General features: G+C 35.8%; 1 protein-coding gene across 2 annotated transcripts in view; it reads left to right on the top strand.

The window, feature by feature from the left end:
* Positions 1-15604, top strand: part of PXDN (peroxidasin) — a gene marked incomplete at its 5' end in the record, with an annotated part of 83219 nt that overhangs the window by 22809 nt on the left and 44806 nt on the right. Inside the window, 3 exons of one of the 2 annotated variants that reach the window (XM_083856918.1) lie at positions 3767-3838; positions 5509-5580; positions 12061-12132. In XM_083856918.1, coding sequence (XP_083713044.1) covers positions 3767-3838; positions 5509-5580; positions 12061-12132 — 216 coding nt within the window. The remainder of the gene's footprint in view (positions 1-3766; positions 3839-5508; positions 5581-12060; positions 12133-15604) is intronic. The other variant, XM_083856919.1, reaches the window with a different exon arrangement.

Here is a 15604-nt window from a genome sequence, read left to right as displayed (position 1 = left end):
TTGTGCAAAAGTTGTTATATACCCTCAAATTCAATGCCATCATCACAGGTGATTGCATTTCTTTAACTGGTTGTTTCATTTACTGTTCAGGTATTAGAAGGGGGAAAAATGACAAAATCAACAGAACAGCTGCCCTCAATCAGCTGTTTTAACCTCCTGGTGCACTCTGGATGGTCACTGGGAGTCAGGCTCTCTCTGCCCCAAAGCACAGCATCCGGGCAGGATATGTCAGTTTGTAAGAATGAAATGGGGCACAGCAAAAAAGGTGGACGAGAATTGAATGGACAAGGAACAGGCTTTTTGTGAATGGAAGTCATGTGGCACAGCTGGGCTGGAACTAGTCAGAAAACAAGGGTCAAGAAGCCTCATCATGCTGATTGACTACACATTATTTCAGCAACACAAAATTATTTTGGAGATCAGCTCCATAATGGCCTGCTTGTGCTGCCCATACTCGTTTAACACAGTCCCCATTCCTGCCATTCACTCTCCAAGGGGATGTTTCCAGTTGCTGTTGGGCTTTTGCTCTGAGCTCTTCTGTTCCCTGAAATCATTCTGTTATCATAAGCTGGATACGGAGTCTGTGCAATGGGGTGCGTGACATTTAAAGCCTGAGAAATTGCACTTCTGTTTAGTATGGAATGAGTTTGTTTGGCTGTTTTTCTATGATGGTATGAGAGTGGTGACTAAAGTTTTTTGCTTTTTTTTCCATCCTTCTACTGAATCTGATTTCTGCCAATTCTGTTTGATGCAATCTTTCACTTCAATAACTATTCTTGCATATCTTTCCCCCTAGCAGTTGAACACTTGGTTTACAGAGATTTCCTCCATTATTTATGTGAATGGCATATACCACACTCCTTAAACTAATACATGCAATGTAAATTCCATTTCATTTATCTGCTTGTTTATTGTATTGCTGTACAGGGAAATTATAACAGTTTGACAGATTTCTTCTTTAGAAATCCTCAGTGGTTATGATTTAAGTTTTATCTTCTTAATTTGTGAGCTGCTTAACTCTTTATTTGGGGAGATTTTTGTGCTAAAAAGTAACGAAAATGAGTGAACACTTAGAAATGTTACTTCCTTTGAAGAAGGAAATACTCTTTGAAAGAATGGACCAAAATTATAATCCTACATTTTAGTAGGGTTAACATTATTTTTTCCCCTGCAATTTTAATGGAATTGTAGTACTGACTTTGAACAAAACATATATATTCTTTATAATTCTACTTACAGATACAAAATATACTATGCTCTAGAGAAAATTTGTGTGCTGTGTTTCATTGCAGCTTCTTTTTCTCATACCTTTATGTAGAATGAAAATGAATGGGTAGAATTTCAAACTTGATGTGTTCTTTAGCTTTAACAACTTCATATGAGAAGGGCAATAGTGTTAGGAGTTGAGATAAATACCACTATATATGGTATTACATGCAGCAATAGTAATTTATATTATTTTGCTTGGTGTTCCTAATCCCCAGTTATCATGAGTTTCTGTAAAGTAGATTGGAGACATCAAAAGGGGGTTCATTTTGTTGCTGACCCAGTGGGCTGACTCCTTGCTTGTGTTCATGAAAGTTAAATTTTAATTTATTGTCTTTGCAATACCGTGGGGAATAGGCTTGCTTTTCGTATGAATTAATGTATATTATTTTATATATCAAAAAAGTGATTTTTTAGGAGTTAAATATTGCTAGTTGTAGTGGTAGTTTAAGGCTTTTGAAAAATACTTAGTGTCTAATATTCCATTCATGAATAATGAATTTTTTACATTTTTGACTATTTTAATCAAAACTAAAATGCTGCTTTGGAACACAATAAACTTTCAGATAATCTAGAAAAAGCAAGAGAAGTAAAGTGGTATGTCATGTCATGTAATGATTATTACAGAGGGATCTGCTGTATCCTGTGCAGGATATGACATTTAATGGTTGTTTGGAATATTTTGGCACCTGAGGTTCAGAGGCAGTGGCTCCTTCTCGTCAGGAACATATATGTATGACACAAAACATCTTAGTGATGAGCAAATCATAATGCTGTTTAAGTAGAACTAAAGAAGTTGCTTTTGTGAGGAACAAGTTAGAGCTGTGAAAATTTGTGCCTCTAAATCTGGAAATTCTTGATTCGCTGGGTGTTGTGTAAGGGGCCTGTCCAGTGTGTCTACAGGCAGTTTAACTACACATCTAAATAAGAGAAAGCAGATTGCATCCCTCATTTATTTCAGTCGCTGATCAAGTCTTTTGGTGGAGTGTAATGCAAACAGAACCACATGTCTCATTCTTTCCTTGCAATGAACAGTAGGCCACATCCTAAACCACATAGATATAAAGTCCTTCTGAGGCCATTATTCCAGAGCTGAGTAAGTCCTGATGGGTGGGTTCATGAGGAATGATGCTTAAGTATGCTCTTTATTAAAGACTTCAGGCAACTATACCTCCCATTACTACAGTCTTAGCCAGTGGGGCTGTATGGGATTAGGATGCAGCTGATATTGTCTGCTTTTCTGTATTTCCTTTGACCAATTTGCAGAGCCTTTCATTAACATATTACTTGTTAAAATGCAGCATATATTGTTTTTTATTGAGACCAGTTGTGGTGCAAAGATTACAAGTGTGACATGTTTATGTCCTACCTTTTGAAAGCAATTGGTAAGTGTTCTAAGATCACATGATCCCAGTCTTAGATCTTACTTACTTTCCATTTGCTTCCCTTCAGTTTCCTTACCAGACGCTCCAAGGTCCTGGTGTCCTTGGTCTGTTGCTAGGGAAGAGGACAGAGTTATCACCCTGCTTCCTTTCCCCTGATGCTGTAGTTCTCCTCTCACCTGAGTGCTCTCCCTGTCCCTTTTGCATATCAGGCAGCAAATTATTTCCTGGTTGTTTTGGGTTCTTTTGCATGGGTTTATTGCTGCTTCTGAAAGGTCGGTTAAACCCATTTTGAGCTGCTGGAGTACAGTAGCCGGACATGGAGTCAGGGGGGAATAGGAGGTGGCAGAGGTGCCTACTCTCAGCAGAACAGGGGGGTGAGACTGGCCCAGCCAAGGTGTTTACCCACATTCCTGCTCCACTTCCACCTTGCTCCCTGTCCCTGCTCTCTCTGCAGAACTTTGCTTGAGAAATAGGTTTCCTTCTTGGAGAAGTTCTCATTAAGCTACAGAACTAACAGGAAAGTGAAGGTGGTAGAAACACATAAAAATTAAGAGAAAGTAAAATTAAATAAGGAAATGTCTAGCTTCAGGCAGCTGGGTTTACATGTTTTAAAAGCAAGACAACATAGGGCACTTAAGCCTCCTTACTCAGAACCAAAGAATTGAGTAGCTTAAAAGTCTTAACCTGTCTCTTCCCTGATTTTTTTTCTGATGCAAATGTTTCTATATCTGTTTGTTTATAAATAAGCATTTTTGTCCTATGGTATTATTTACAAACAAGCTTTTAAGTTACAGAGACAACTCAATTTAGTGAAATACTGAACAACCCATTACAAGTTGCTTTACTGTGGAAGAGAACATACTTCATGACTACAGGTTTAACTTAGATACAGCCTTCAGCTGACCGCTGAGGCTGCATTTGGTGAATCCTCTGCCTAAACTTGTCAAACAGCCTTTGGACTTGTTTTGCTTTGGTCAAAAACTGTGGTTTATGGACAGAGGCTGGTCAGTCATAACAAAAGACTTGTGCTTAGTTCAGTTTTCCATATGAAAAACACATATCTTTCTTAATAACTTTTTCTTTTTTTTTTTTTTTTTTTTTTTAATCTTCTACAGGGACCTAAGATTTAATAGGATTAAAGAAATTCAGCCTGGAGAGTTTAGACGGCTTAAAAACCTGAACACACTGTAAGTTCTTTTTCAACCCTAAGACTCTTTCCCTTTTGACTTAATATGATCAATTTGATAATGTTTCATATTGGCTCACTTTTCACAGGTAGTCTCATAAATTTCAGCTGTAGCATTTACACAGGTGGGAGAAATGGGGGTTAGGACCAAAATATTTGAAGGTAAAAGTGAGTGTATGTCTATCAAAATTAAAAGAAAATTATTTGCATAGTAGTTTTTTTATTAATATAATTTAATTGAATTTCATGAAAAATGCAGACCATTGTATGATTTCTTTTGACATAGTGCTAAATGGCTTTGGTGGAATATCACATAATAAGCCATGGAGTTACAAGAAAGCTGTTCAAAGGCTCAGATGTGCAAACGTGTTACAGTAACAAAATATTTGACAAATTCTAATAATCTGAATTTTCCTGTTCTAATGTTTTTATCAGGACTGGCAGGAATCAAATGGTTTTGTTCCTACTGAGCTGCCTTTCATGGAGGTCTTTGTTATCATATACGATTGTAAAGAAAAGTTTTTCTAAAAGACCTTTTACAACCAATAATACAATTAGTATGAGTATAATCATTTAACTTTGTATCTCCTCCATCATTCCTTCAGGCATCACTTTTAAAACAAATGCATGCATGTTTCTCTTCTTTAATATATTAGCAGGCATGAGGAGGAATTAAGATAGTTATTTTTACTTTTAAGTGTACATAACTTATGATTGCAAATGTGACTGTTTCCCAGAACACAAGTAGGGTATGAACTGAAATACAATAGTGGTATCAGTGGGCTTTGGATCACTGTTTATCTGCAGGCACATCATGACAAATACACTGATACATCTTGTACTCTATATTCACACCAGAAGAAATAATAGGACTTTCCCTAAAATGTATGTTGTCCAAATCTGTGCTGCCAAGATATTCTTGCTAACTGTCCCTATTTCCAGTCTCCTTTGATCATTGTTTTAGGTTGATCCCCAGTTTTGATTTACAATTTCTGCCTGATAGCCAGCTCAAGTTTTAACTGTCCAAATCACTGATCTGGTATCCACAAGTCCCAGATAAAGACAGGATACATTAAGTTTGAATTCCCTTCCCTTTGTAAAACCAGTTTGTGAGGGATGAGTGCAGATCTGTGCATACCGACAGTTGTGCTCCTGTCCGATGTAAAGGGCCTAGTACACAAAATACTGCTAAGAAACATCTGGGAAAAGTCACTTCAATGCACCTGCTAGTGACAAATCTGTTTTTGTCAGTTTCAAACTGATGTGTAGGCTTGATGTGGAAGGTTTTTTTCCCACTTTATTTGTATCTCAGATACTTGTAAGAAATTACATTATTTCATTTCTCAGTGGGTCTTTTTGGTTTTTGTTTGGGTTTTGGTTTTTTTTTTGTTTATCTTTGTTGCTGATTTCATGGTTTTGGGGGTTGTTTTTTGTTTGTTTGTTTGTGTTTTGTGGTTTTGTTTTTTGTTTTTAATTCTATCTAATTTTTTCAGGTATTCACCTGCAAGATAATAGTTGAGCAGCTGTAAGCACATAGCCTTTTTTTCTCTAACAGTTATTCTTAGGGGAAAAAGCATTTTCTATTTAATATTGTATTGCCCCTGCTTTTACACCTTTTTTCCCTAGTATTTCTTGATGTTAAAATAAATGGTTGTTTATTTCTTTTTGTAGGCTTCTAAACAACAATCAAATCAAAAGAATTCCTAGTGGGGCATTTGAAGATCTTGAAAATCTGAAATATCTGTAAGTTAAATGAATGTCACTTTCTTCGTCACTGTGTAACAGCTTCTTCAGTGGGAAGGTGTTCTAATCTGAGATAGTGATTTCTATCTGACTCACCAAGTCAGGAGATAAATTGCACTGAAAATCTGTGAACCGAATTTATGGGGCGGGAGTAACTGTGTTTCTCTAAGTAGTTGCTAATAAAACACTGCTTTCTGTAGGCAATACATTTTAAAGGACTTACTAGTTGCTGTTTATTATATGCAACTTATAATTTAAAAAGGGATACGTTGAAAGGTGTAGAAAACCACCTCTTGGGTGGTTCACTGAAATTGTCACACAGGTACTTTTTGTCTTGAAAAGTGGTTTAAATGTGGCTAATCCAAGGGTTGTGTCTGCAGAAGTTTGTAACTTACCTAAGCTTATTAATTATCCCTAAAATTTTCACTGAATTCATAAGTGAAAAATTCAGTCAAACCCAAAATACCAGAGTATGTACTTGCTGTTAGTTCTAGGTCTTCAGTCACCCTGAGGACCTTTCTCTCTTTTTTTTTTAATGTACCAAGGGTATTAATTATATTAATAAACAAAAGGCATAAAAAATGTTATTTTTGTCTGTATAAGAGACTAAAGCTGTATAGTAAGTTGTCATGGATTCTCAGCTCTAGTTTCTGGAGTGGACCTTATGGAGTGTCATTTAGAAAAGTTTCACTCCACTGTCTTGGAGTGTTGATTGATGGTTACTTGAATGATGTACAGAAAAAAAAGGTCACATTGAGATTTCATTGCTTTGGAAACAATTCAGAAGCTGAATTTTCCATTCAGTTTCCAAGAATGCAGCCAGAAGACCTCTAAGGAGGTGGGGGCAGGGAGAAAATCACATAAATTTGTGCAAACACATTACTTGTTTTATCAAGTTGTGCTTGATTATGTTTCCTGCTCTCATTTTGATGTGTATTGTCTTTCAGTAATGAAATTGTTTTAATCTGTACACAATAGGAGGGAAAAGAATATTGAGCAAACTGTTGCCAATGAATGATTAAAGTCCATGATGACTGTATTTGTTGCAAGAAAGGTTTGCATGATGGTTCTGGTAGTGTAGTACATAAGGTTTTACTATCTGAGGTTTGCTAAACTTCTTTCCATAGTTAGCAACTATACAAAGATTTTTCTTGATTCTTATTACCTCTTTGTATTCACATGCTGCCTTGGACATCTGTAGTAAACATGAAATAAAGCTCAACAATGTAGTGTCTTCAGTTCAATGAAAGAGTGAAAAGAGATAACTGAACTCTGATTTGTTTTCATATACATGTAGTAATGGTTGTCAGTATCCATACTGTTAAGAGGAAGATCGTTTTACTTTCCTATTGTTCCCTGGAAAAATTAAATATATAGTACAATGTGATAATTTATTTAACTACAGAGAGCTCTTTAAAGCTATCCTTTGTTTTACAAAAATAAATTTTAAAGGGTTTTTTGCTTGTTTCAGTGACTGTGACGAATGTCTAAATTGTACAGCCTTAAAGTTACAAAATTTCTGGTACTGGTCATGTTATCAATGCAGAAGACATAAATGTAACAAATCGATATCCTTCAGCAGTGAAAGTTTCAGCTGACTAACTGAATGCTAACTGTAGTCCGTGAAACGAAGACAACAAACAAAGTATTTCTTTCCAATAGGATCCACTGAAGTAGAAACTGGGGGGAGAGATTGGACAAAAGTTAGAAATATTGCTCAGAATGTACTATTATAAAGTCAAATCACCTGGAAAAATTGAAGTTTAGTATCATGTGGTCCTGTGGATATTTGCAAACCTAACTTGTACAGTCATGTTTCATAAAACTAAATCATTGATCCATGATGTTACTTCTGTTCTTATGACAACTTGTACTGGATGAGGTTCTGAAAATGTGTAATTCCCTGACTAATTTTAAAAAAACCTGTTGTTTCTCAGTGGCCCTGATTTAGTAAAATGTGAGTGTGTATATATATATATATGTGTATATATATGTATATATATGTATAAATATATATATATTCTATATAAATATATAGATATCTAATATGTCTATAACAATTAGTAAACATGCATATATGAAACTATGTAAAAATATTTGCCGTTATGTATTTTTATATAAAATATATAAAGTATAACACAGCATATTTATTTTTTTAAAAAGCCGGTCTCTGAGAGATAGATGTTAAGATTGATGCCTGTATGACTGATGAATATCAGCTTTTTTGCTTTCAAACAAAATTTTTTGAGCAGAATCTAAATCAGGATTTTTAAATGCTTCTTTATACTATTCCTTTCTGAAGCTGAGCTTAGAGTTTAATGAGGAGTGTATGTTACCAGAACTATCTGTCTGAAGAACACATTTTGACAAAAAGTAATATTTTCTTAATTTTCTCTGCTTTGAAAGTATTCATCATTGTGAAAGTTGGTCTTACATCATAAAAAAAAAAATTGTGCACAAAATTTTTTAACCTTTTTTATGATATTTTTATTATCTTGTTCTTTATGTAATTGGAATTCTGGCAATTATAAAAGCAGTTTTGTGTGATTTTTGCTGTGCTAGGTAGTAAATTGGTTTTGTATTAATATACTAAAGGTTGGAAAGAAAGAAATGTAAGTATTGTTTTGTTGTGAAACTAAGAGGGTACTTTTTTTTCCTTTTTTTTCTCTGCTTGTCTGCTTTTCTGTCCATCTGTTTTTACTCCATAGACTTTAGTCTTGACAATAAGGCTCTTTAGTAAGCTTCCCAATCTATAATATATAGATGCAGGTGAATTTGTGGAAACTTGATAGGATAATTCTTCCTAAGCCTAAAAGTCAACAGTTTATTCTCCAAGAGAGAAGATAGTTGGAAATTGAAGGTAAACACATTATTACCATTTCAACATGTAGAATAGTAGAAGATTTGGAATCAGAAGTGAAAAAAAATGAAGGTAAGTTAAAAAAGAAAGAATTCAAGAGGAGATATGGGAAAACATATAATATAGGTTAGCTATAAAAAATCCCTTTCCAGATAAATAGTATATGTATTAGACATTTACAGAGCAGTGAGCTAGAAGATAACATGAAGGAAGAGAAAGAAATAAAACTGGGTAATGAAATATACTTCATCAACAACATTGTATGTTCGCTTGGTATGAAATGCACAGTTGAGGAGACAGACATAGAAGTATTACCATAAGCATATGGTAAATGGAAATTAAGACTGTGTGAAGTGTATCAGTTCCAGAAATGCTAACAGGGAGCATGCAAGTGTTGTTTTGTGTCTGGTGAATGAAGTAACAGTGGTAGATTATGTGCTAGAGGTTGGCCAAAATGCAGAGTTTCTGACCACAGCCATTCAGAATGAGAGCAGGTTTCCTGCTGTGCCTTCTGCCGCTTTCTGTCTTGGTCATGTTACTTTGTTCTCTGGGCACCTCCAGTGATTCCAGATCTCTTTTCTTTGCAATTCATGTTGCTGGTTCCACTGTCTCCTTCAGGTTCCTCTGTACACCTGTCTTTGGGTGTTTATTTACTTGTGAGATTTAACTCTACAATGCCTGTTACTTTTTGCCTTTTTTACCCCTCCAGTTCCAAACAAATATATCTGGATCTTACTTTCCTTGAATCACATGATTTTTAATATGGCCCATTAAAAAAAGAAAAAACAACCCTCCAGATAATATCCTCATAGGGAATCTGGCAGGCTTAAGCAGCTTTTAATTAAAGCTACTTTTTCTCCCAAATTTTCTAGTAACTGATTACCTATTTGTTAATTTCCCAAGTATATGACCAGTACCTCTGATCTCTAGCAGCCATGCTTGCGTTTCTGAAGAAAAATGCTCTTTTTGTTTTTTGGGTTTTTTAAAGCCAATTCTAAAAATAGATATTAGTAATTGTCCAAAAAACAAAAATTAATGTTTTAATAGAATATATCCCCTTTTCATCTTAATCCACTGTTTATTTGTCTCCTGAAAAATTCTAATATTCAGTTCTCTATGAGAGCTTTTAGGTAAATTAAATGATAAATTGTTTTTTTCCCAAATTGTACTAAATATGTTTTCTGATAATGTAATTGAGATAAAGTTTGAGAATATTTGTTAAAATTTAGCAGTGTTTACAAAGTTTTACTTTCTGTATGTGCACAGTACCATTTTAGAGGGACAAATATTTTTTGTGAGTGATACTTATTTGTACTTTGTATTCTGTCATGTCTCTCTCCATTAGGCAAATAATTATATATATTTCTTTCTGTTAATATCCCAGTGAAACAGCTACACAATTAAATAGAACATTTGTTACAGGACATGTAGCCCTGAAGTTGCTGGGGTTTCTCTGTGAAGGGAGGATATGGTTGACTGAAGTTGTTTGAGTTTCCTGCAGCTGAGGGTTTTCTTATCAGAGTGGAAAAAGCCCTAGTTTAAAGCTGAATCCCAAATAAATGCTTACTGCAGTGGCTTGGTAAGAACTCCTAAAGGCATCTCCCTTCCCTGCAGTATGGTGGTAAAAGCCTGTAATACCGCAGTCATTATCCCAGTCTAACTCGCCTCTGATTTTCACTCTCTGCCTTGTTTTGTTTGTAGAGAGTAAATAAAAGTTACATGAATTATTGTGGTAAAACTTTATTAAATAATCTGATTAATTCAGAATTTTTGAATAAAATGGTTGAAATGCCCAGAAGAAATAATTAACTGAGGGTGGTTATCAAAGCTGTATAAGCCCACTTTGGTTCTCTGGTCTGACCAGAAGTTTAGTACTCAGAAAGAAGATAGATTTCCACACTGCCAAGTGGAATTAAGTGTATTAAGAAAGATAAATAACACTTCAGCTGTTCAGTCCTTGAAATTTTCTAAGGAGTGAAAAGGTGTGTTTAAATTGTAATGACTCTGATGCTCAAATGAATTGGTACATCTAAGCCAAAACAAATATTTTAATACTCATGATATACTTTTTTTTCAAATAGAATAAAAACCAGTTCAACATATAAAATCATTGTTTTCAAATTACTTGTAAAGTTTTTACAGTAATTTCACATGACAGTAATTTTTTTCTGGTTTTGAATACTTTAAAAACCTCAGAAATTTTTACTTCCATGTTACCTGTTTCTTGGAAGAGCTCTGCTTTTTTATTCATATGCATATCTACGTTAATAAAGCAGACAGGAATCTCTGTATATTAATATGTTGGATTCTCAGCAAGCAGTGAATTGAAAAAGTTAATTTAGACCCAAAGGAAGGATACTACTCCTTATTGTTCTCCAGAGTTATCATTAGTTGAATATCAAATACCTACAACTTCTTTCCTTGTTAGGGCCTATTGTGAAATGTTGCCCATTGTCACATCAGTGTAGAAACTGCCACCACCTCCAGCAGAGACAGTATTTTTTCTGTTGCATCAAAAGGAGTTTGCAATATTTCCAGTAAGTTACTGAAAATTGTAATAACAGAAAACCCAAAACCACTACTAATAAGATGCCTGCTAATAAAGTCATTTGTGGTACCAAGTCTCTTCATCTCCTTTTCATAGAAACCCATGCCTGATTAACTGAGTTTCAAATCATTTGTCAAATAATAGTGAAAAAGTTCTTAACCACAAACCTGTGTCTATCCTAACACAAAAAGAGTGACTGACACTGAACCCCCAAAAGTATTTTCATTTGCTGCCTCCCTACAGAAACTTAGTCATTGGCTAAACTGTGTGACTTTTCTCCAATACCCCCTCACTAAACCATCCTTGCTGCTAAGAGCATGATGAACATGAGCACATACACTGATCCTTCCTGATTTATTTTAATTCCATAAAAAAGGTGTAGACAACATGTTTGATTATACTGATACTCTGCATGTTTATTCTGTTTATATTATAGAGTATCAATGGGGACTTAATGTCCATCTTCTACACAGTGCTAAAACAAATATACAGTGCTGTTTTATGGATGTGATACCAATATTCTAACTTGTATTTTTTTGTGAATATTCCGAAGGTGACACAGGCAGAGTTACAGAAATTTCTCACTGTTTGTTCTCCAAGTCCAGTAAAAGACTCACTCTATCCTAATTTGAATATTTGTACCAGTATTCAGATGAGTTATTTTAAAGAAGGCAAGAGGCCAGTGGCATCCATGGTGTGTTCTGGTAAAGGCATTTCCAATGCAGTTCTGTTCCTTCGAGTCAAATTTATTTTGACTTTTGGCAAACTAAAAGGGACAAGAAAGCAAGAAAACAAGGGACATCTAGTAAATAATACCATGAGCACTGGAAGCCCAAGTCCATCTGGGTATCAGCCTCAGGGCCTTCAAGGCCCCAGACTTTTTTCTTTCTTAGTACTCATTTGGGATGAAATCTCAAGGTCAGAATATTTTTATGTTTTAGGTTTTGATTTGTATTTTTTTTTCCTAATATGCAGTTGAAAAACTGTCTTCACGTGTCAACTTAATTCTTCTTTTCCACCTTCATGAAGCTCTTGTTTGTGTACTAATATTACTGATTGTTTCTTGTTTCAGCTATTTGTACAAGAATGAAATCCAGTCAATTGACAGGCAAGCATTTAAAGGACTTGCCTCTCTAGAACAACTGTAAGTGCCTTTTCTGTGCTGTCATCTTCATGGTTCCCCTGCAGAGGAAAAGTGCACGCCTTGATCCGTACATCCTACCTGCATGCTCTGCATGTCTGCACTCCCTGGGTTGGACAGAGAGCCCCATAATCATTTGCATGTGAAAAACCACAGTTGATCTCTGTGTCAAATTCCTCATTTCTATGTTTGTCTTTTATTTGTGATTTGCATTCCTGATGTCCCTATGCATTTTTACGTAGCTTTGACAAAGGAGAATTATTGTGGAAAATATTGAAAACTAATGTGTATTGCTTAGAGATAGATTCTGCTTTCATTTCTGCAGATTTTTATATCTCAATTCCTTTGACTGCAGCAGTTACTTTGTTTTACACAGCATAACTAAAGCTGAATTAGCGTCAGCAAGTTCAACCCAGTTTTGTTATACTTTGAAATAAGAACAGTTTTTTAAATTAAAACCTTGCTATTATTTATATGTGTTAATGATTGCCATATACAGATGTTTAAAAAGTAAGGAAGTTCATCATTTGCAATGTAGATGTTTCAGTAATGTCCTCCAGAAAGATTGATTAAAATCATACATCTTTTCCTGATAGTGAAGAATACTTTCTACTGAAAAAGAATGAAGAATGCAGTCCTAAGCATGACAAAACCCAGTTGTATTAATTCCATTAATTTCAACTATGTTTGTTTTATAATCACTATACAAGAGACATATTTGTTTTTAATCACTATGGGAGAGACATATGAATTGCTGATGTGAGTCCAGAGAAGGGCAGTGAAGCCAGTGAAGGGGCTGGAGCACAAATCCTGTGAGGAGAGCTGAGGGAGCCTGGGATTGTTTAGTCTGGAGAAAAGGAGGCTCAGTGGAGACCTTATTTCTCTCTATCACTACCTGAAAAGAGGTCGTAGTTAGTTGGGGAGTGGTTTCTTCTCCCAGGAAACAAGTGACAGGACAAGATTAAATGGCTTCAAGTTGTAGCAGGAGAGGTTTAGATTGGATATTAGGAAAAAAAAATATTGAGAAGGGTAGTAAAGCATTGAAACAGGCTGCCCAGAGAAGCAGTGAAGTCACTCTTCCTGGAAATGTTCAAGAAATGACCGAATATGGCACTTTGAGGTCATGGTTTAGTGACGAACATGATAGTGGTGCTAGGTTGATGGTTAGACCTGAAAATCCTAAATGTCTTTTAACAATTCTGTGACTCTATGATTAGAAAGCATTGCTCTACATTTGTTGTGATAATGTTTAGAAAAAGGAAAAAGCTGTAAATATGTAGTTGTTTCACAGTTTGACTACCAAATAACAATAATAAACCAACGAGTTTTGTAGTGTATAAATTGGGGGCTGAATATAAATTTTTAAACTCCTGAAAAGTATCACTGTTCTCTATGTACCAGTTTCCTTGTTATTGTAAACCTCTAATGGATATTAGTAGACACAGAGTATATATGAAATGACACTTCATTTGGGTACAAAATCATACATGCTCCTTTTAGCGTGCAATAGATACCTTTTGAAGGAGGAGCTTCTATGTAAAACGGAAGTGTTAATTATAAAAAGGACATAAATATGTAATTTTATTCCTTAATGCCTTCCTCTTCCTTCTCCTTTTACTTTAGAAATTATTACTGCACCATATTGACAGCAACTGGTAGGACTTACTTGCATGCTAATAGCAATACTTAATTTCTGTGTAGAATTTGGAATACCGAGACCCATTTATTGGATTACTAATGTTTCCAAAATAATGTTCTTCCCTATGCCACAAGCCTCACATGCCGCAAGGGGCAACATTTGTCCTTTTTTCTTGTGTTCTTTTTTCCTGTTGATCTCTATTACTGCTGAAAACCATAAATTGGTTTGAAATATTAGCACCTTCTGAATGCACTTTTCCACTCTGTGGCAGTTAAGCCTCCCTGCCTACAGTGATATTCCACTTTATCAGATTAAGCTCAAAGTTTTGAGACACCAACATTATTCAGTATTAAACAGATCAAACTCAGGGTTTGAGTCTCATCTCTAGCTGGGGAGTACGGAAATGGAGCCAGGCAGAGTCACTGCTCATTGCCTGCCTGTGTGTCATGGCAGCATCTGCAGCTGCTGGGGAATGGGGTGCAGGTACTTCCCCACTGCCTGCATCAGAGCTCGTTGCTTTTTAGAGCTCTTCCTCTTCTCTCCTAAGCAGAGAGCTTGCCAGGAAGGAAAATGGGAGCACATGAAGCCAGTGGATTTGAGAATTTTACTTTATGAGAGATCTGGCATTTATGCATCTTTAGCATAAAAATATGTTCTGACTCTGCAGAGTCTGTTTTATCACATTAGCTTTGGAAAAAAACTGCTGACAAGACAAGGGTTACTCTTGGCAAACAAATTCCCAAGTGTCCTAATTTCAGTTTTGAACTGTATTCACAGTACTAAGTCGATCTTCCTGCATTTGAGGTCTCTGTGGTCTCAAGTTATCAAACACATTTTGCTACTGGTTGTGTAGTAACTCAGCCAAATGCTGTTCTCAGTGCTCAGCAGAGTTCTCAGAAGTAGGCACTGTGGACCACGTTTCAGGGAAAGACTTGTTTCACAGCAATTTCTTCTACTCCAGTGAAGCAGAATTCAACTTATACTTATTCTAAAAAATACCTGAACAGGAAAGCAAACACATTTTTGGTGATTTTTGTTGTTGTTAACAGAAACTAAACATAGTTAGATTTAGGAGGCCTGTTGCATGTATAAGGGATAAAACCCCCCAAGTATTTACTGCAGCTGGCAGGTTCCTCCTTAAAACTCTGAAGCAGAATTCTTAGCTGCTGATGTAGTCAAAATAGCTTTTCCTTTGGAAATTTCTCCCAAGTGAATAAGATCTTTGAAACCTGTTAGTGCTAGGGTTAATTCTGAAGAAAAATTGGCAGTTTTAGGTACTCAAACACACTGAGCCATACATATTTCATCACCTAACTTTTCACCTGTGGCTGGGCATGAAGGGAGAGACCTGATGAAAAGTATCTGCTTAGTACCAGTTTAGACACTGTTAAATCTGCAAGACATATGTTTGGGTCTGGCAAAGACAGCAGAAAGCTGCAGGAAACTTACATTTTTTCAGAGCAGCAGCCGGAAGGCAGACAGAACACCCGAAAGGCGAGCAGGGCTGCCTCTGTGTGCTTGGGCTTAGACAGCCGCTCTGTGCCTCTGTGTACCTGGGCTTGACAACTGAATCCCACCCGAAATGTCACTAATACCCTGCCTGAGAGGTCATGAGATTGGATCCCAAGATCTAGCTCCAAATGGAGTCCATTTCCAGATGTGTATACATTGCTTTGCTTTCAAATAGCTGTCATATTTTTGAGATCTCAGCTTAGGGGTTGTATGTATCAGGGACAAAAAGTGCACTCTCCAGTATTTAACTAGAGTGATCCCCAAGTGTTAATGGAATTATTTAAACCTGTTTACCTAGTCCTAGTTATGGATTTTCTTTTAACT

This window comes from Zosterops lateralis, assembly GCF_965231275.1.
Source record: "Zosterops lateralis genome assembly, chromosome: 3".
NCBI lineage: Eukaryota > Metazoa > Chordata > Aves > Passeriformes > Zosteropidae > Zosterops > Zosterops lateralis.
The sequence above is the reverse complement of the archived record's forward strand: the minus strand, read 5'-3'. Positions and strand labels throughout refer to the sequence as shown.